The 15,153-nt window shown below is 69.6% G+C and overlaps 1 protein-coding gene across 7 annotated transcripts; it reads left to right on the top strand.

Annotated features, from left to right (window-relative positions):
• The first annotated feature begins 19 nt into the window (after nt 1-19).
• On the top strand, nt 20-14,382 carry PDLIM7 (PDZ and LIM domain 7). 7 transcript variants are annotated; one of them, XM_068960172.1, is made up of 14 exons: nt 124-241; nt 1,936-2,042; nt 6,216-6,367; nt 6,696-6,726; nt 7,537-7,709; nt 8,586-8,606; nt 9,376-9,530; nt 9,884-9,920; nt 11,487-11,545; nt 11,703-11,937; nt 12,034-12,214; nt 12,406-12,526; nt 13,016-13,131; nt 13,434-14,378. In XM_068960172.1, exons 2-14 carry the CDS (start codon nt 1,938-1,940, stop codon nt 13,518-13,520), a joined length of 1,473 nt encoding a protein of 490 aa, XP_068816273.1. In that variant the 5' UTR covers nt 124-241; nt 1,936-1,937; the 3' UTR covers nt 13,521-14,378. The 7 variants fall into 7 exon arrangements, with proteins under 7 accessions (XP_068816277.1, XP_068816273.1, XP_068816276.1 ...); XM_068960173.1 differs by having other exon boundaries at nt 127-241; nt 1,855-2,042; XM_068960175.1 differs by lacking the exon at nt 7,537-7,709 and having other exon boundaries at nt 8,586-8,602.
• Nucleotides 14,383-15,153: the final 771 nt, after the last annotated feature.

The following is a 15,153-nucleotide window of genomic DNA, read 5'->3' as shown; positions in this document are numbered from 1 at the left end:
GCGCCGTCGTGCGCGCCCCGGCGCGGCGGGCGGTCGGCGAGCTGATTGGCCGAGCCGGCCGCCGGCACCGCCCACCCCACCCCCGGCCGTACTTAAAGGCGGGCCGGGCCGGGCGGGGGCGGTGCCCCGAGTTCGAGTCCCGCGTCCGGCTGCTCCGCTCCGCTCCGCTCCGCTCCGCTCCGCTCGGTCCGTTCGGCCCCGCTCCGCTCCGCCGGGGCGGCCCGGCGCGGCCCGGCCGCAGGTGAGCGCGGGGCGGGACCGGGGCTGCCAGGGGGCCCGGGCCTGGGCGCGGGGGCGGCTCATCCGGCTGGGGGCCCGCATGGGGCCGGGTAGGGGCCTGTGTGCGAGGAAGGCAGGCAGAGTGCTCCGGCAGGGCCCGTGTGGGGCAGCGCTGGGGCTCGGGGCCCGCCCCGACGGGGTGCCGCGGGTTTGGAGGGGGGGCCCGAGCTGTGGGAAAGGGGGCCAGTCCGGCCTGCGCAGGGGGCTGTGTGGGGCGGGGAGGGGGGCCCCGGGTCGGGGTCAGGGAGGCTGGCTGGCCCCGTCTGGACAAGGGGCCCGTGTGGGGCAGGGCTGGGGAACGGGGGGGGGGGGTCGTGTGGGGCAGGGGTAGAGAGCAGGGGGGCCCGTATAGGGCAGGGTAGGGGGGCAGGGGTAGGGAGTGGGGGGGGCCTGTGTGGGGCAGGGCTGGGGGCCCAGCCTGGCTGCCCATCAGGAGTGGGTGCCCCAGGGCCACCCAGGTGCCTTGCGCCAGCCCCATGGGACGTGGCCGTAACCCCTCGCGGAGGGGCTGTGTGGGCCCACCCCATCCCTCCAGATCACTTCTCTGCCCCCCACCAGCACCCTGCCCCAGGGCTGCCGGAGACCCCTGGCTGCTGGGGCCCCCCCAGCCCTGACCTGGGCGTGTGGGGCGCTGCCGGCCGCCTTGGGGCAGACCGCCACGGTCCCGGCCCCGAAGGACACCGCGCCTTGCCCCGGTTTGTGCGGCTGCTCGGTGCTGGGGAATGTCTGACACGCAGCCTTCACCCAGCCTTCCCGAGCGGGGAGCACGCTGGTGTCATCTTACAAGCCTTATATAGCCCGCCCGGGCTTGGGGAGAGCGGGGGCTCGCCGGCCCCCGGCCCTTGCGCCTCCACTGCCTCCCGGCTAGGAGCCCGAGGTCCCCGGCCCTCGGGGCGCTGGGTTTGTCCCTTCCTTGCGGGGGCAGGAGGCAGGGTCTCGAAGGGGCCCCTCAAGATCTGGGAGGGCTCCTCTTGGCTGAGATGCGGCTGGGAGGCTGGGGCCGGCCCGTGTGCCCCCCGTGCCTTGGCCGGCTGACAGCTGTCAGCGCCGTCCCGGCTGGCGCGCAGGGAGAGGCAGGGATTCCCTCCTCGCTGAAGCCCCGGCTCTGCGCGCAGAGATGGGCTCGCCTCCCAGGTAGCATCTGTTTGGCCAGCTGCTGCAGCACGAGCCTGGCTGCGCTGCCAGTCCGCTTGGTTGGCATCGCGCAGCTACTGTGCCGCTGCTAATTCACCCAGCGAAAACGCCTCTGGTCTCCATCCTTCCACACCCGCTGTTGCTTCTCCGTGGTCTGAAACAGTTTTGGCTCTCAGTAGCGTGAGCTTCCAGGGCGCTGTTGTGCGTACTGCAAGGGAGAGCGTGCCCCAGGTTTGGGGCAGGGAGAGCAGAGCCCGTGAGTGCACTGAGCGTGGCAGTCAGCTGTGTCTGGCTCTTTTGTGCTAGTCAGCATTAGCCTGGGCTCCTCAGCCCTAGGAGATGCTGATGGATTTGGGGTGCGTCTCTAACTGCAGTGTGGGATAGTCGGGGTGGAGCCGGTCCTGGAAGCGTGACCTGTCTCCTCCTGCCCCATCCTGCCAGGTGCTGGGGCCCCGCTCGGCTGCTCTCCCTGCGTTGTTCCCGTGCAGCGTAACACCGGGATCGCACCCTCTTCCTTTGCAGAGATGGGCGATGTGGAGTCCTACAAGGTGATCCTGGATGGCCCCGCGCCCTGGGGGTTCAGACTGCAGGGAGGGAAGGATTTCAGCATGCCGCTCTCCATCTCCAGGGTAAGAGAAGCTGAGCCTCGGTAACGCCCATCCTGTTCCTACCTCTGCGGGTAGGAAACTGTGGCTGCTGGGACCAGGTGACTGAGGCGGCAGCTGTATGGGGACGTGGATGAGGTGGGACCCTTGGAGTGCTGGGTCCTGCTGTGGTCTCGCTCCGCTTAGCCTCTACTGCACCACCCCGTTGCCTTATCGGCCCTCGTCTGGCAGGGGACGTGCGTGCCGGGGGTGTTCCGGGCAAGAAGAGCAGCAGAAATTTGAAGTACTGCAAAGCCTCTGCAGAGTCATTCTGGCTGCTGGGGGAGGTAGGGGAGGCCTCTTCCGGAGCCTGTCCGGCAGCTGGGGGAGGGGAGCCGCTCTTCTAGCCTCCGCGCCGTGGGGCTGGCCTCCTGGTCCGGACTGTGACGCTGGGCCTGGCCTCCTGGGGTCTGGGCTCGTGCAGCGGGCTCAGCCCTTCTGTCCTCCCTCCTGCTGCTCGGCTTCCAGCTCCAGCCCGCGTCCGAGCTCCCTCTGGCCCTGGAACGGGCAGAGAGGGGAGGAAGCCCACGCTGCTGCCGGCGCTGGGACGGTGGCCCCCGGCCCGTTTCCCCAGCGCCGAACGTGTGCGTGTGAGAGGCTTTGTGCTGCTGGCTGCTCGCAGCCGAGGCTCTTCGCGCGAGCCGCCCCTGGTGCGACGCTCGCCTGGACCAGGTGTGGTCCCTGTCCCCTTGCACGGGCGCTAGCGGGTGGCTCTGGCCGCGCAATTGCCTTATAAGCCTTGGAATGCGTCTGTCGTCCGCGCTGCTGACGCTCCGGCAGCTGGCACGGGAGGCCGCGTCTCGAGCGAAGGCTTTGCTCGCGGGCGCCGAGCGCTGCCTGGGGGCCTGCTCCGTAGCACGAGCCAGGCTCTCCGCGGCTGTCCCGGTGGGCGCGGGTCCCTGCAGCGCCCCGGCAAGGAGCGCAAACCCTGGGGGCACCGTGCGAGGCTGGAGCCACCGGTGCCGTCCCCCCGAGGCCTGCCGATCTTTGCCGAGCTGAGGGCTCCGCGCTGAGACGGCTTCAGCGAGTTTATTCTCTAAAAAATGTTTCTCTTGGCTGCGAGCCAGCGCCTAACAAAGGGTCTGATCAGATGGAGGAGCCTCCGAGGGCCTGGGGCAGGGGCCTTGTGCAGCGACGGCCTGATGTGCGTGCAGGCCAGTGCTGTTGTGAGGGCTTGGGAAACGCTGCCTTCCCGGGCAGGGCAAGGCAGAGCGGCGTGCGGGGCCCAGGGCGGAGGAGCACTGCCCGCTCGCGGGCTGCAAGCAGCTCCTGAGGAAGCCCAGCCTGGGGCCAGGCGGCCGCGCTGCGAGGGTCGGCGAGCACGTCCCTGGGGGACGTAGCCGGCTGGGCTCGGTGGGGAGGCCCTGCGGCGACGCTGGGATGTGTTACAGGGCGGTGGGTGCTGGTCGGAGGGGAAGGGGCGACCCGTGTGCTGCTCTGCACCCCTGAGGTGTTTGCCCCTGAAGTTACTTTCTGCAGCGTGCCGCTGGCCCCAAGCGAGCACCCTGGCCGGGTGATGCCGCGGTGCAGACTGTGCTGTCAGGCCTGAGGGTACCAGAGCCGGGTAGAAGGTGCCCTGCTCTGTAGGGTGAGAGAGCATGGAGGACCAGCGGCACCGGTCCACGCTCTGGCACCGCGGGGTGGCCCAGGAGGCCGGTTGGGCTCCCTACGAGTGGCGGCAGGGCTGCCCCTGTCTGCAGTGCAGCCGCCCGCCGGGGCTCTGCCAGCACCGCCATGCCTCGGCTGCGAGGCGCTCCCCGAGGAGCAGACGTGCCGGCAGGCTGTGAGGCTGCGTCGGGCTGGGGTAAGAGTCAGCGGGGCGCTGCGTGCCACGTCCTGGCCGGCGCCCGCCGGGGACGCTCCCGGCCCTGCTGGCAGCAGGGCCCGGCGGAGAGGCTCGGCGTCCGCGCGGTGTAGCTGGGCGCCTGACCCCCGGGCGGAGGCGGCCGGTGGGTGCTCTGCTGGGCACGGTGGCGCTGGCTCCAAGAACAAAAGCCAGGCTGGGTGGAGAGGGGAGGAAGGAAGCCTCGGTTAGCAGGGCCGGGCAGGGGACTCGGCCGCGGGAAGCGGGAGGCCGGCAGCTCCCGGCCGAGCCAGCACCTGCAGAAGGGGCTTCCTGGTGTGCCGGTGCTGGAAGGGGAAGGGGAGCGCGGCGGTGCCGGTGGCTGGCGCGGGCTGCGTGCGACTGCGTGACGCAGCCTGCCGAGCTCTCACCTTCCCGAGCAGCCGTGTGAAAACCTCTCCCAGCTCCTGCTCCTGCCTCCAAGCCCACGCAGCTCAGCTCCTTCCCCAGCCTCCAGGGCAGCAAGCAGGAGCTTGCCGGGCCCTGGGGCGGTCAGGATCCAGCCTTGCTGCCGAGGGCCGAAGGGCACCATCCTGCCCAGCGCAGCAGAGGGTGCTGGGCAGCTCTGGGGGACCGAAGGGGTCACCCCACTGGGGATGGCAGCGAGATGCAGGTGGAGCCGAGCTGCGTTTTATCCGGCCCAGGAGTGGGATTTGGCCTTATGCAGAGGGCTGGCGCTCCCGCGTCCTACCTGGGGAAGGGATGTGCTGCAGCCGGGGCGGGCTGGGCTCTGCGCATGGGCGAGGAGGGCCTGATACTGAGAGGCAGGGATTTTCCAGCCCTCTGACAGCGCTGGGAATCTGGCTCGCTCCTTTTATGTTCATGTTGAACAGGACTTGAGGAAATACTTGGTCCTGGTCCAAGCGCCTCAAGTTCTTCCGTGCTGGAGGAGCAGGAATGGCTGCAGCCTGCCCACGTCTTTCTGTCTATCTGTCAGTGCCTGGAGCTGCGCGCAGCAGCGCGCTCGTGCCCTGGGCCCCGCTCGCCTTTGGGGCCGGACACCTGGGCCCGGCATCCCGGCAGGAGGAGAGGGCAGGCCTGCCTTCCCGGCGAAGCGGCTGACGTAGCGCCGCGTCCGGCGCAGCTGGGGACGAGCGGGCTGGCGTGGGCGAGGCGCCTTCTGGAGGATGCTCCCGCGCCGGGCGAGGGAAGCCCCGCGGCCGCCCTCCCGGCCGCCCCCTTCCCTCGGGCAGACATCCCCCCCCTGCCGCCGCGGCCGGCGGGCGCCTGGAGCTGGGAGAGGGCTGGAGGAAGCGGCGTGGGTGGGGGCGGGTGTCTCCCTGCCCTGGGGTGGCTGGTGCTGCTCTGCGGCGGGATGAGGTAACGTCTGCGCCTGCCCGACGCCAGAAGACGAACGCGGGAGAGGAGCGCGGCCCGGCCGGGGGGATGCGGGGGTCTGCCGGGGGGGGGGGGCGCTGCCCCTGCCCCCTCTCCCTCCCGCCCCGCAGCGAGGGCCTGGGAAATGCCTGTGGTTTGCAGCTCCGGCAAGGCGAGACGTGGGCTGCGCTGCGAGCCCTGACTCACCCAGCTCGCTTCCTGCCCCGGGCACCTCGGGGACGGCAGCCTCTGCGCCCTGCCCTTCGGCGTCGCCCAGGAGGGTCTGGGCGTTCCTGGGGGGGCCCCGGGGCGCGCGGGCTGCTGGGGTGGCCCCAGCCGTCCCCACGCGGGGGCCGGGGGCCGGGCAGCGACCTGGGGAGCGCTCAGCCCTCTGCTGCTGCAGAGAGGGAGAGGCTGCTCTGGGCTAACGGCCTGGGAAATGCGGGGTGGTCCGGGGGTCTGTCCCCACCCCCGGGGAGGCCCAGCGCTGCTCTAGCCCCGCGTTACTGTGGCACCGCGCTCAGGGACGGACCCTGCGTGTGCTTGGGGGGGAGAGGTGGGAAGAGGTGCCTGCCCTAAACGTGGGTGCTCTGCGCTGGGCGAGGAGCTGCCAGGGTGTCCCGTGCCTGTGCTGTGCCCGGCTCGGCAGCGCCCGATGCCCTATGGCTCTCGGCGACGGCAAGGGGCAGGACGGAGGGTCTCCGCGGGTTGGGGAGCTCGTGCTGTGCCACGATGGTCCCGGCTTTGCCACGCTTTGCGCCATGCCCTGGCAGGCGAGCCGGGCGGCGCAGCCAGCCCCGGCCGCGTGGAGATATCCTGGTGACCCTCCCGGGTGTTGGCAGCCCCGGGGGCGGCGGGGGGCTCCCGTTCTGCCCTCCCGGCCTGGGAGCGCTGTCTGGGTGCAGCGCTCTTGCCCAGGGAGCCCGGGCTGGAGCCCGTCCCCTGCTCCCGCGTCCCCGCTGGCCGGCCTGGCTCTTCCTGACTCCTCTGTTTTGCAGCTGACTCCGGGCGGGAAGGCGGCCCAGGCTGGCGTGGGAGTGGGCGACTGGGTGCTGAGTATCGACGGGGAGCTCACCAGCTCCATGACACACATCGAGGCCCAGAACAGGATCCGTGCCTGTGGGGACAGGCTCTGCCTCACCCTGAGCAGGTAGGGTTTGCGGGGGGGGCCCTGGGGCACCACGAGCAGAGCCAGGGCCCTCGGCCCGGCGCCGCTGCTCCTCGCGCAGAGCCCGGCAGCCCCCAGGCAGCGTGAAGCAGGCTCTGGCCCCGGCCTTGGGCTTCCCTGCTCGGCTGGACGCGGGCCTAGCCTGGCAGCAGGGGTCCTGGCTCAAAGCCGTCGCTTCTGAGCCGTGGGGCAGCGCCAGCCAGCCGTAGCTGCCCTGGTGCCGGTGCCCTCTCCCTGCGGTGCTGCCAGCCCGGCTCTGGTGGATGCTGGGCCTGCTCCAGCACCTGCCTTGCTGTCTCCTCTCTTGCAGAACCCAGACCGCCCTGGGGAAGCAGCAGAAGGTATGTGTTGCTCCCGGTGCTGCTGGCAGCAGCTCGGTCCTGTGCTGGGGGAGGGAAAACGTCTGAGCTCAGATAGAGGGAACGGACTTTGCTCCCGGGGACCGCAGGCTTCTGGGGGACCAGGGCATGTCCAGAGGGCTGGAAAACCCCCTTCTGGAAGAGCAGCTATGACTGCCAGGACGGCAGGGGAAGGGAGGGGGCAGGACCAGCCCGGCGGTGCCCCAGACCCCAGCTGCCGGTCCTGGGGGCAGGCAGGGGTGCGGAGGGGCCCGCAGCAGGGCAGGAGGCCAGGCAGCCGCGGCGCTGCCTTTGGGCCCCACGTTTCCTAGTGCCAGGGAGCGCCCTGGCGCAGAGCTCCCTCCCTCCCGCGGCTGCCTGGGGAGGCAGGGACAGGCCTGGTGGCTCCTGGCAGAGGCCACCTGCATGCCTTCTCCTGCCTGCTTCCCATGGGATGACGTGTGAGCAGCGCGTGTGCATGCGTGGCCCTCCGCGGGGTAGCAGCAAGTGTCCGGGGCACTTACTAATCTTTCAGCGACCCTCGGGCCAGGTTAGCAGCTGTGCTGCTGAGCCCGACGGCCGTGGCCTGAATGCCCGGCAGAGAAGGGACCTGGGCTGGCAGAGCCCGGTGCCTGAGGCACACGTGCTCTCCGTGTTTGTGTGCCCGGCTGTGGTGCGTCCGTGCGGGGCCTGCAGGCGAGGACAGGTCTGGCTTTCCCACCTGGCTGCCCACTGCACTGCCTGGCCCGGGGCTGCCCCTTGCATGCTGCTTGACGTGTGAGCCCGTGTCCGTGTGTTTTGTGTCTCGCTCAGGACTCACTCCCCTGCTCTGAGCCCCCGAAATATAACTTCGCACCCAGCACCGCCCTCAACAAAACAGCTCGGCCCTTTGGGGCCAGCTCGCCTCTGAACCCGCGGCCCGGGCTGGTGACGAAACCCGTGACGTACGTTCCCCTGGCGCCCGCCTGCACCCCCCAGCACAACGGGTACGTTGCTGTCCGTCCTGCTCCCCGAGGATGGGCTGGGGGCAGCCCGGGGCAGCCCTGCCTTGCCCGCTGCCTGGCCCCGCTGCGCCCTGCATGCCAGGCACCCACGGGTGGGAGCGGGCGACCGTGCTGCCTGCGCGGGTCCCCTCTTGGCTGGTGCTGAGACTGCACGGCAGGACTGTCATGCGTGGGGACTCATGCACACGCACATGTCTGTTCCTCGCTGGGGGACGTGTCCTCCTCCCCTGGCTTTTGGGGAGCCCTGTGGGGCGCAGCCCCGTGGTGTCTGGGTTCAAGCAGGGCGCTCGCTGGTGTCTGCAGCAGCCCTGCAGCAAGGGGCAGAGGGGAGCTCCGGCTGTGTTTTGTGGATGCTGTTGCAGCCCTGCTAGCCCTGAGGCTGCGGTGACGGGCTGGGAAAGGGGGAACCCTCAAACCCAATGCAGCGCTGTCTGGGCCCCACTCGTCGCAGGCTGGGACGGAGCCCTGGGAAGAAGCTCCTGTCTCTGCACGCTGCCTACCAGGCTGCCGTGTGTCCAGCCAGCTGCCGGTCCCCGCCTGTCCTGGCCAGGGCAGTCGTGGCACCCTGAAACTTGGTGAACTAGGGATGTGGCCTTGCCAAACCAGGGTCTTGGCTGGCCCATGCACCGGGGCCTGTTTTGGGGGGCTGAGGGAGGTACAATCTGGTCTGTTGGTGACTGCCCCTGTGGCCCAGTGTGCTCCTAGCCCTGGGCAAGCTGGGCATGGGTCTTAGGGACAGGGGGACTGGTGCAGGCTGTAGGTGAGCTCTGGAAACATCTTGGGTGCTGTGGGTCTAATTTCACCTTCCTTTTCTTTCTTTTTCTCCTCCCTTTCTCTTTCCCTTTCTCTCTCCTGCAGGTGCAGAGCCTTGACAAGTCAGTAAGCCTTTCGCCTGTTCTCTCTAGTCTTCCTGCATGCCTCTTGCCCTGTTAGCGCCCTGTTAGTGCCCTGTTCTCCAGGGGCAGGGTTAAGCCCGTGGGCTCTGCGTCCTCAAGGCTGGCAGCACGCCCGACACTGGCCGCCAGCTGAAGTGCTGGGGCCCAGCAGTGCGAGTGCTGGCTGCCCGGGCCCTGGAGCATCCTCGCGCTTGGCGCCCTCCTCTCTCCGAGCTGGGGCTCTGCCGCCTCTGCCTGGCTGACCGCGACCTGGGCCGCCTGGCTGCGCCGTGCGCCCTGCCCGGGGCCAGGCAGCAGGGCGCTCCGGGCTTGGCGCCGGCGGCGCTTCCTGGGCTCTCGCGCTGCTCCCCTAGGTACGATTTTTACCTTGGCTCCCGCTTGCCCTGTCCGCTCCCCTCCTGGCCCTTAGGGCCAGTGCCAAACTGCCCGAGGTGGAAACTCAGCCCCTGTGAAGACTTCCTCAGCCCTTCCTATGCGGAGGATGAGTAAGGCGGGGTGGAGGGGGTGGACGCGATGCGCCGTCTGTCGGACGTTCGCTGTTGTGCCGCCGTTGTTCGCCTGGGGAGGCGTGGGGGAGCCCCCCGGGTCCGGCTGGGGCGCCGGGGGCATGGCGGCGTGCGCTTGAGGTCCGGCGACGCGCTGCGTGCCAGAGCGCCCTGCGGGAGCGTGTCCCCGCGGCGCTGCGCCGGGGCAGGGTGCGGGCGCTGCGCGCGCCGCTGCCGCCTGAGCGCCCTGCCCTCTGTCGCTCGCAGGCACCCCCCGCGGCCGCTGAGCCCCCCGGGCCTCCTGCCCTGTGACCCCAGCAAATTGAGGCTGATAGAGGACACGGGGGACTGGCGGCCCCGCACCGGGACCTCCCAGTCCCGCACCTTCCGCATCCTGGCCCGGCTCACGGGCACGGACTGCAGTAAGTTCCTGCAGGGGCCCTGGCGCTTGCTGGCTCCGTTGGGATGCTGGAGCCCGGCGCGGGCTGTGTGGTGCACGGTGGCGCCCAGGCCTTAGTTTTGGTGTTGTCTTGCCCTTTCTGGGCAGCGGACAGCCGTCGGGGAGCTGTGCGTGGAGCGCGCGGGCAGGCGGTGGTGCCGCTCGGACGGGGCCGTCCTTCGTCCCGTGGCCCGGCAGGGGCGCGCAGCCGCGGCGTGCGCGGGGCCGGACGGGCGAGGGAGGAGATGGCAGGTTTTCCTTCTCTTCCTGCTCTGCCGTGGGCCTTGGGTGCAGCAGACTGACTCTCTTTCCTCCTTTCTCTCCTGCTGCTCTCAGTGGAAGATCCTGATGATGAGCTTGTTAACAAGTCCAGGTAAGGGGTGCGCGCACCAGGGCAGCAGCATGAGCTACTGGGCTGCAGGGGCCTGGCCCCGGCCCCCCGGGCGGCAGAGGCCGCGCTGCGGGCTCTGGGACCCCGCTCCGGGGCGCAGGGTGCCCGGGGCTCAGCCCACCCAGCTGGCTCGCCCTCACCCTGGCTGCTTGTTGCGACTCCAGCAAACCTCTTTCTTCCCGTTGCTGTAACTTCTCTTCTTTCCTTGCCTCCTCCTTCCTCCCTTTCCCTCTCTGTCCTTCCTTCTCTCCAGAGCAAAGTTCTTCGCTGAGCTGCAGAGCCCGCGCTACGCTCGCCTTCGCGACTGGCACCACCAGCGCTCGGCCACTGCTCTGAACGTCAAGCCGTGAGGGGCCGGGCCGGGCTTGCCCAGGCTGCCTCACTGCCAGCCGGGCTGTCGGTGTCCCCGCGGTGTCCCCGCGGTGGGGTGTCCCCGTCCGTGCCGGGTGTCCGGCCAGGACCCTCTGGGCACTGCTGGCGCTGAGCTGGGGAGGCCGAGCTGCACCGTGGCGCCTGTGCAAAGCGGGGTAGGGGCAACCTGGCAGCACTGGCAAAAACCCTGCTCTGGGTTGGCAGCAGTTGGACACCGGATGCGAGACCCTGGGGGCCTGGCACCGGGGCTGCGGAGAGGCTGGGAAGCCGGGCAGAGCCGGAGCGAATGTGGCCGGCGTCCCCGTGCGGCTCGGGCCGTGCGTGGAGGCAGGGGAGGGAGCAGGGTCCTGGGGGGAGGCTGCGCCCTGCCTTGTGCCGACGGGGCAGGGAACGGGCAAAGCAGGATCCTGTTGGTGGCATCGCTTTGGCCTTCGGCTCCCCCCTGCCTCGGTGCCACGGTGGTGCTGGGGCTCTGGGTCTGCCTGGTTTGTTCTGCAGCAAATAAACGCTCCTCTTGTAGCCGGCTCCTTTTCGTCTCGGCCCTGGCGGGGCACGGAGCCCCCGGGCTGTCCCCTGGCTGTCCCCTGGCTGTCCCTTTGCTCCCGTGGCCATCGCTGCCGGCGGCTTGGCCGGAGCCAGGCCCCCTCCGGGCGCTGCTCGCCAGCCGTCGGTGCTCACCGGCGCTCCCGGCTGCTCACGAGCCCGGTGCTGGCAGCGCGCCGTGGGGGCGCAGCCTGGACCCCCCCAGACCAGCTGGTCCTGCCTTGCTGGCCGGGATGGCGGAGCCCTGAATTTCCGCAGCTGTGCGGGCGCTGGGCCTGGGGGCTGCCCACGCCAGCTCTGATCGAAGCCCCCCTCTAGCTCACGGCAGGGCCGGGCAGTGTCTGGCAACTGTCACGTTTGAGTGGGCAGCAGCAGCCTGTGTCACCCGCTGCAGCACCCCAGAGCACCGTACTGCGTGCCAGAGACCCGGGGGTGCCGCCTGTCTGCGGGGCTGATGGTACTCGGCTCCGTCCCCCGCCACCAAACCAGCTACCGAGTTCGAGCGCGGGGGCTCGGCTGGCTCCCATGTGCTCGTGGTGGGGTGGGGACCCTGCCAACATGCACAGGCCCCTGGGCAGCCAGCCCGGGCACGGTGGCAAGCGTAGCAGGCTGGATTAACTGGTTCTTCTGTAGCCAGGTCTCCGTGCCGGACCCGTCCCCGGGAGCAGCAATGAAGACGGAGCCGGGACTGGGTAAGCAGAAAATTTCCTCTGGGCTCGGGTCTGGGGGGAGACGAGGGCAGGACTGGTGCTGGGGGGATGCTTCTTGCCCAGTTGTGGGCTGAGGGTGCTGGGAGGGGGCTGCAGAGGGATTGGGAGCAGCATCCTGGAGACCTCTGTGTGTGCACAGCCCCCAGGACCCCCACGGCCACCTCCGGCCCTGCCAGCCGCCCGCCCTGGGCTGTGGACCCGTCCTTCGCCGAGCGTTACGCCCCGGACAAGACGAGCACGGTGCTGAGCAAGCACAGCCAGCCGGCCACGCCGACCCCCATGCAGAACCGCAGCTCCATCGTGCAGGCGGCCCAGCAGGCGCCCGAGGGCCTCGGCCGCACGCCGCTCTGCTACAAGTGCAACAAGGTCATCAGGTGAGACATGGCCTGTCCGGGCTGGTGGCCCCGGCCGCACCATGGCAGGGGGGCGCCAGGCCGTGGCATGGCTGACATGGCTCTGTCCTGCTGCAGGGGACGCTACCTGGTGGCACTGGGACACTATTACCACCCGGAGGAGTTCATCTGCTGCCAGTGCAGGAAGGTGCTGGATGAGGGCGGCTTCTTTGAGGAGAAGGGCTCTATCTTCTGCCCCAAGTGCTACGACACGCGCTATGCACCCAGCTGTGCCAAGTGCAAGAAGAAGATCACTGGGGTGAGTGTCGCTCAGCCCTTGCCTGCCCTATTGCTATCTTGGCATCACTGTCATCTCCGCGTCCCTGGCTCTGTCCCTTTGCACCCTGCTGGAGCTCTGCCCTGGGGCTCCCTTGGCCCTTTCTCCCCTGGGTTGGGGGGTCCCACACGGCACAGGGGGTCCTGCCCCAGCTGACAGCAGTTCCCCTCCAGGAGGTCATGCACGCACTGAAGATGACCTGGCACGTGCAGTGCTTCACCTGCGCGGCCTGCAAAACGCCCATCCGCAACCGTGCCTTCTACATGGAGGAGGGACAGCCCTACTGCGAGAGAGGTAGGAGCCGGGGCTGCCGCGCGCTGCCCCCGCGCGGTCCCGCGGTGGCTGGGTGGCACCGGGGGGGTGAGCCGCCCTGTGCGGCGGGGCTGTCCCCTGGCCACCGGCTCCCGCAGCCGCCAGCCCTCCGTCCCTGTCCTCGGCGCTGCCGGGTAGTGCCACTGCTCCCGCGTTGCCATGGTGATGATGGAGGATGTACATCAAAGGCGAGCGCTGCACCTTGGGAGATGAGGTTCTCCTCCTTCCCGTGGCCTGGAGGCGGCTGGGGCAGCCGGGGACACCCTGCGCGGCACGGGGGCATCTCAGGCTGCCCTGACTCTGCATCGCGCCATGGAGCTGGCACGTTAGGCTTTGTCCCCACCGGGGCTGGGAGAGTGTTGTTCCCTGCGCTGCGCGTATGGGTGCCAGGCTGTGCTGCAGCCCTGCTGCCCTGGGACGAGGGGTTGCAGCCCTGGGGTCTGCTGACCTGGGCTCTGCCTCCCCTCGCAGACTACGAGAAGATGTTTGGCACCAAGTGCCGTGGCTGCGACTTCAAGATCGATGCTGGGGACCGGTTCCTGGAGGCGTTGGGGTTCAGCTGGCACGACACTTGCTTTGTCTGCGCGGTGAGTCGCATGCCTGCCTGCCTCCCTGGGTGCTGGCAGGAGGCTAGCAAGGGGCCTCAGCTCCCCGCTGCGCTTGTGCACCCCATGGGGGTCTACCAGCAGCCCAGGGCCTCTGCTGCGGTGAGGTTTTCCGCCTCGATCTGTGCTGGTGGCTCCAGACCCTGTGCAGCAGCTCTGAGCCTGCCGCTTGCTGGCGTCTGCGTGATGCTGGTGCTGAGCCCCAGGGCAGCAGGGGCTGAGCCGCAGGAGGGGAGGCCGGGCGCTGGCTCAGCCTCGCTGACTGCGCGTCCTCTCCTCCCCAGATCTGCCAGACCAACCTGGAAGGGAAGACGTTCTACTCCAAGAAGGACAAGCCGCTGTGCAAGAGCCACGCTTTCTCCCACGTGTGAGGGGCGAGAGTCCAGCTGCACCCACGCATGCCCCTGGCCCTGCATGCTCCTCTCCCCCCCGTCCCCTGCCCCCAGGGAGCCAGGCTGGGAACTCGCCCCTTCCCCTTGCTCTTGCCTCTTTCCTGGCAGCTCCTGGCCCTGCTCCAGCCCGGAGGCAGCGCGGGGCCCTGAACCCCTTCTGGCTGGGTTGCGCTGGTTGTTCTGCGCCCCTCTGCCTGACCCTAGGAGCCGCGGGAAGGGAACGCTGCTTGGGTTTCCTGCTCCCGTGCTGAGGCTGCAGCAGGGCTGCTCCCCCGCTTGGATGGGGCCCTGCTGCCTTGGCAGCTCAGCGCTGGGGCAGGGCCGCCCCCTGCGCGTCCCTGAACGGGTGAGGACCAGCCCCCCAGCAGCGGTGCCAAGCTGTCCCCACCTTGCCTGCTTCGCTCCGTGGACCACGTGTGGGGCTGGAGAACCAGCGCTCTCCCGGCAGGGACCCTGCCTGCAGCAATCCCACAGCCGAGCCGTGGCTGCGTTGCAAACCGCCGTGGTGGCTTCCTACCCCGGCCAGCCCCAGCGGCTGCGTGGCTGGGGCGTCCGCGCCTCGCGCCCGCCGCTGCGCTGTCCCCTGCCCTGCCGCGGCCCGGGGCGCAGGGCTGCCTGCCAAACCGGTCTCGGCCGCGGGCCGGGAGCGTTCGCGCTGACGTCCGGCGCGCCGGCTCCCGCGCCGCTCGGAAACGGCTTCCTACCAAAGAGCGCGCGCCACCGCTGTCCCTGAACTGTAAATGCCTCTCCCGAACCCGCACTCTCCGGTTGAGCTGTGTCTGATGTAGCCACGGTGCTTTTAGTGCCTTTAATAAACACTTCTCTGCAAGTGCCGGCTGTCTTGGGGCCTGCGGTTTTGCTGAGCGAGGTGCAGCGCAGCTGCGAAGGTCACCCGCCGCCCTCGCCCCTCTCCCGGCTGGAGCCCTGCCCCAGGGCCTGACTCAGCTCCCTGACGCTTTCTTGGGAAAATCTGATTTCACCTTTGCCTGCGTCGGGCAGTGTTGTGCCGGACGGACCCCTGCCTCCTCTGGGTCACCCCTTCCCCTTTTTAGCAGGCAGCGGCCGCCCCTGCCAGACAGCGTCCCTCCGAGCGGGGCGCTCACGGGGCAGAGCTGCAGCGGGCGTGGGGCGGGGGCGAAACGGGGTGGTCAAAGCTGAGGCCGAGCTCGGTGCCCCGGTGCCCAGGCCTGCGCGGGGGGCAGTAAGTCACTGGGCCCGAGTGGGACAAGCACACCGCTTCCGGCTCTGCTTTGGGGCACAGCGGCCGCGTGTTGCCTCGTTAAATACAGCTGCCGTCCCGAAGGGCAGCTGAGAGGCCGGTCTGGCCCCTCCGCTGCTTGGAGCAGGCTCCGGGGCCAGGGGGTGTGGGGATGAGCCCATCTTACCGCTCCTCTCTGGCAGCTGTAACGGTCATTAATAATTGCAGCTCTTAACGTGATGAGCAATTGCAAGGAAAATTGCGTCTTGCTAATCTGCTGGAGCGCTCTGCCGGGGCAGGGTCGGCCTGCGGGAAGCCAGCACCTCCCCAGCACGGCCAAGAGCCGGCCGGAGGCCGCGGCGAGGCCCAGTGCCGCGTCTCCGTGTTGCCGTCCGGGGAAACGGCAGACCCCGT

Source organism: Struthio camelus, chromosome 13, assembly GCF_040807025.1.
Source record: "Struthio camelus isolate bStrCam1 chromosome 13, bStrCam1.hap1, whole genome shotgun sequence".
Classification (NCBI taxonomy): domain Eukaryota; kingdom Metazoa; phylum Chordata; class Aves; order Struthioniformes; family Struthionidae; genus Struthio; species Struthio camelus.
The sequence above is the reverse complement of the archived record's forward strand: the minus strand, read 5'-3'. Positions and strand labels throughout refer to the sequence as shown.

Coding starts and splice junctions, on each gene's coding strand:
- PDLIM7 (XM_068960172.1), top strand. CDS start 1,938: ATGGGCGATGTGGAGTCCTACAAGGTGATCCTGGATGGCCCCGCGCCC. Junction 11,938..12,033: donor AAGTGCAACAAGGTCATCAG/GTGAGACATGGC, acceptor GTCCTGCTGCAG/GGGACGCTACCTGGTGGCAC. Junction 12,527..13,015: donor ACAGCCCTACTGCGAGAGAG/GTAGGAGCCGGG, acceptor CTCCCCTCGCAG/ACTACGAGAAGATGTTTGGC.